Genomic DNA, 1,681 nt, shown 5'->3' with positions numbered 1-1,681 from the left:
TGCAAAGGACGAGCCACTATTTCACTGGCCACTGGGCATGACCACCTCTACGGACTAGCTTCTGGACTCCCCCTCTGTCTGGGCATTAATTGAGACCACTGATGCTGGTTGGTATTTTATGGTTTTGCTACAGTTCTTACTTTTTCCCGACTTGTAGCTCAGTGAAGCTTTTGTTCATTCTCTCTTATTGAAACAGTTAGAAAAGAATATGTATCTATACATAACATACCTGCTTAAAGCAAGAACAATATTCATATATATCAATGCCCTCTCACGTCTGAAATTTAAGGGACAAATAAACATAGCCTATTCGATCCACCTTTCCTTGAGTAAACAACATCTTCTGGTACTTTTCATAGTTACTTCCTTCTTTTGAGTACCATTATGAATGAACCAAATTTTACAGATAAAAAATTGAAATTAATAATTATTTTCATTTTTGCCATTTTTGTTATTGCGGTATGATGCTCTAATTTTTCAGCACTGAGATTCAAACACCAGTAAATTTAACGAAGACCATTTTGGGCAGAATTCTCTATACAAGTGAACCATAGAAATAAGCCATGTGAAAAGGCAAAAAAAGGAGAGAGTAGAAAAATGCCAGATACACTGAGTTTAATGCTTAAAGTTTATTTTGGAGAAGGCATTAAGAAAAGGTGGAAGGTACAAAGAGTAAACCATTTTCCGGGTTATCAAATGGAATCTCGCGCTGCTTTCAGTCTCCATGCACAAGCTCAGCGACGACAGCAGAGCCTGTAAATGAGGCCTTGCCTGTCTCTACAGGTCCCAGAGTGGCGTTCACCCAAACGACAGCTCCAGGGGCGTCTGCACGTGCAGACGATTAGTCCTGGAAGGCATCAGAAGGAAGGAGAGGGTCAGGCAAAGGGGAAGGAGGGAGGGAGTGAATGTAGAGCCAGCCTCATGGGGATGTACTAAGAGGCGATGTGTGTGCTTACAACAGACAGTACCAGCCGTGTTAGGGTGGATGGAATCCAACTTTTTATCATAATTCACATGAAGTCTTACCGGGTACGTATCAGCAGCACGGAATTTCAATTTTTTTTCTGATCCTTGTCTATCATGTACATGTGTATTTCCTGCCTTCTCCAACGATCCACCTCTCAACTCAGGGTTACCTACTCCTCACCCCACCTCATCCACAAACCTAGTTTGATCCCAACCTCCATGTACTGAGGCCCTTGTAACAGCCTGTTTATTCTCTGCTGATGAAGCTGCTGTGTTGCACATGCCTGAGTCATGGACTCAAACCCTTTGGTGTACAAAGAACCCTTGAAGAACCTCTGAATCTAAAGTGCTCATTTTCTAGAGATTTCTTGGCTAGTTTGTGGCACATTGGGACTGCAGACCCCATGGTAAGATGGCTGATGTCTCACTTTTTGAAGCCTCTCGAGCGGAGCGTTCATCTCCTGCAAAGGAGATGGTCATGTCCTGGGCCTCGGCCCCAGGCTGGTCCTGGGCAGGAACCTGGTCGGCTGTCTCTTCAAGACTCTGAGTCTGGACCTGGAGGGCCAAGAGGAGAAGGGCAGCAAGAAGGGTGAGGGTCCTCATGGCTGGGAGTCAACTGGAGGTCAGGATCTGGATGGGAGAGCAGGAGCCGGTGTGGGTGGGGAGCACAGAGTCACCTGTATTTATAGGTCTTAGAGGAGGAGGCTCAGAGACA

At 45.3% G+C, this 1,681-nt stretch overlaps 1 protein-coding gene across 1 annotated transcript; it reads right to left on the bottom strand.

Annotated features, from left to right (window-relative positions):
• Nucleotides 1–734: 734 nt before the first annotated feature.
• LOC124233166 (alpha-defensin 1-like) lies at nucleotides 735–1,569 on the bottom strand. The gene is made up of 2 exons (XM_046650316.1): nucleotides 1,395–1,569; nucleotides 735–847 (listed from the first exon to the last, which is right to left on the bottom strand). Exons 1-2 carry the CDS (start codon nucleotides 1,567–1,569, stop codon nucleotides 735–737), a joined length of 288 nt encoding a protein of 95 aa, XP_046506272.1.
• Nucleotides 1,570–1,681: the final 112 nt, after the last annotated feature.

The sequence above is a fragment of the Equus quagga genome, unplaced genomic scaffold (genome assembly GCF_021613505.1).
Source record: "Equus quagga isolate Etosha38 unplaced genomic scaffold, UCLA_HA_Equagga_1.0 155513_RagTag, whole genome shotgun sequence".
Classification (NCBI taxonomy): Eukaryota; Metazoa; Chordata; class Mammalia; order Perissodactyla; family Equidae; genus Equus; species Equus quagga.
Note: the sequence above shows the minus strand (reverse complement) of the source record. Positions and strands in the feature narration are given on the sequence as shown.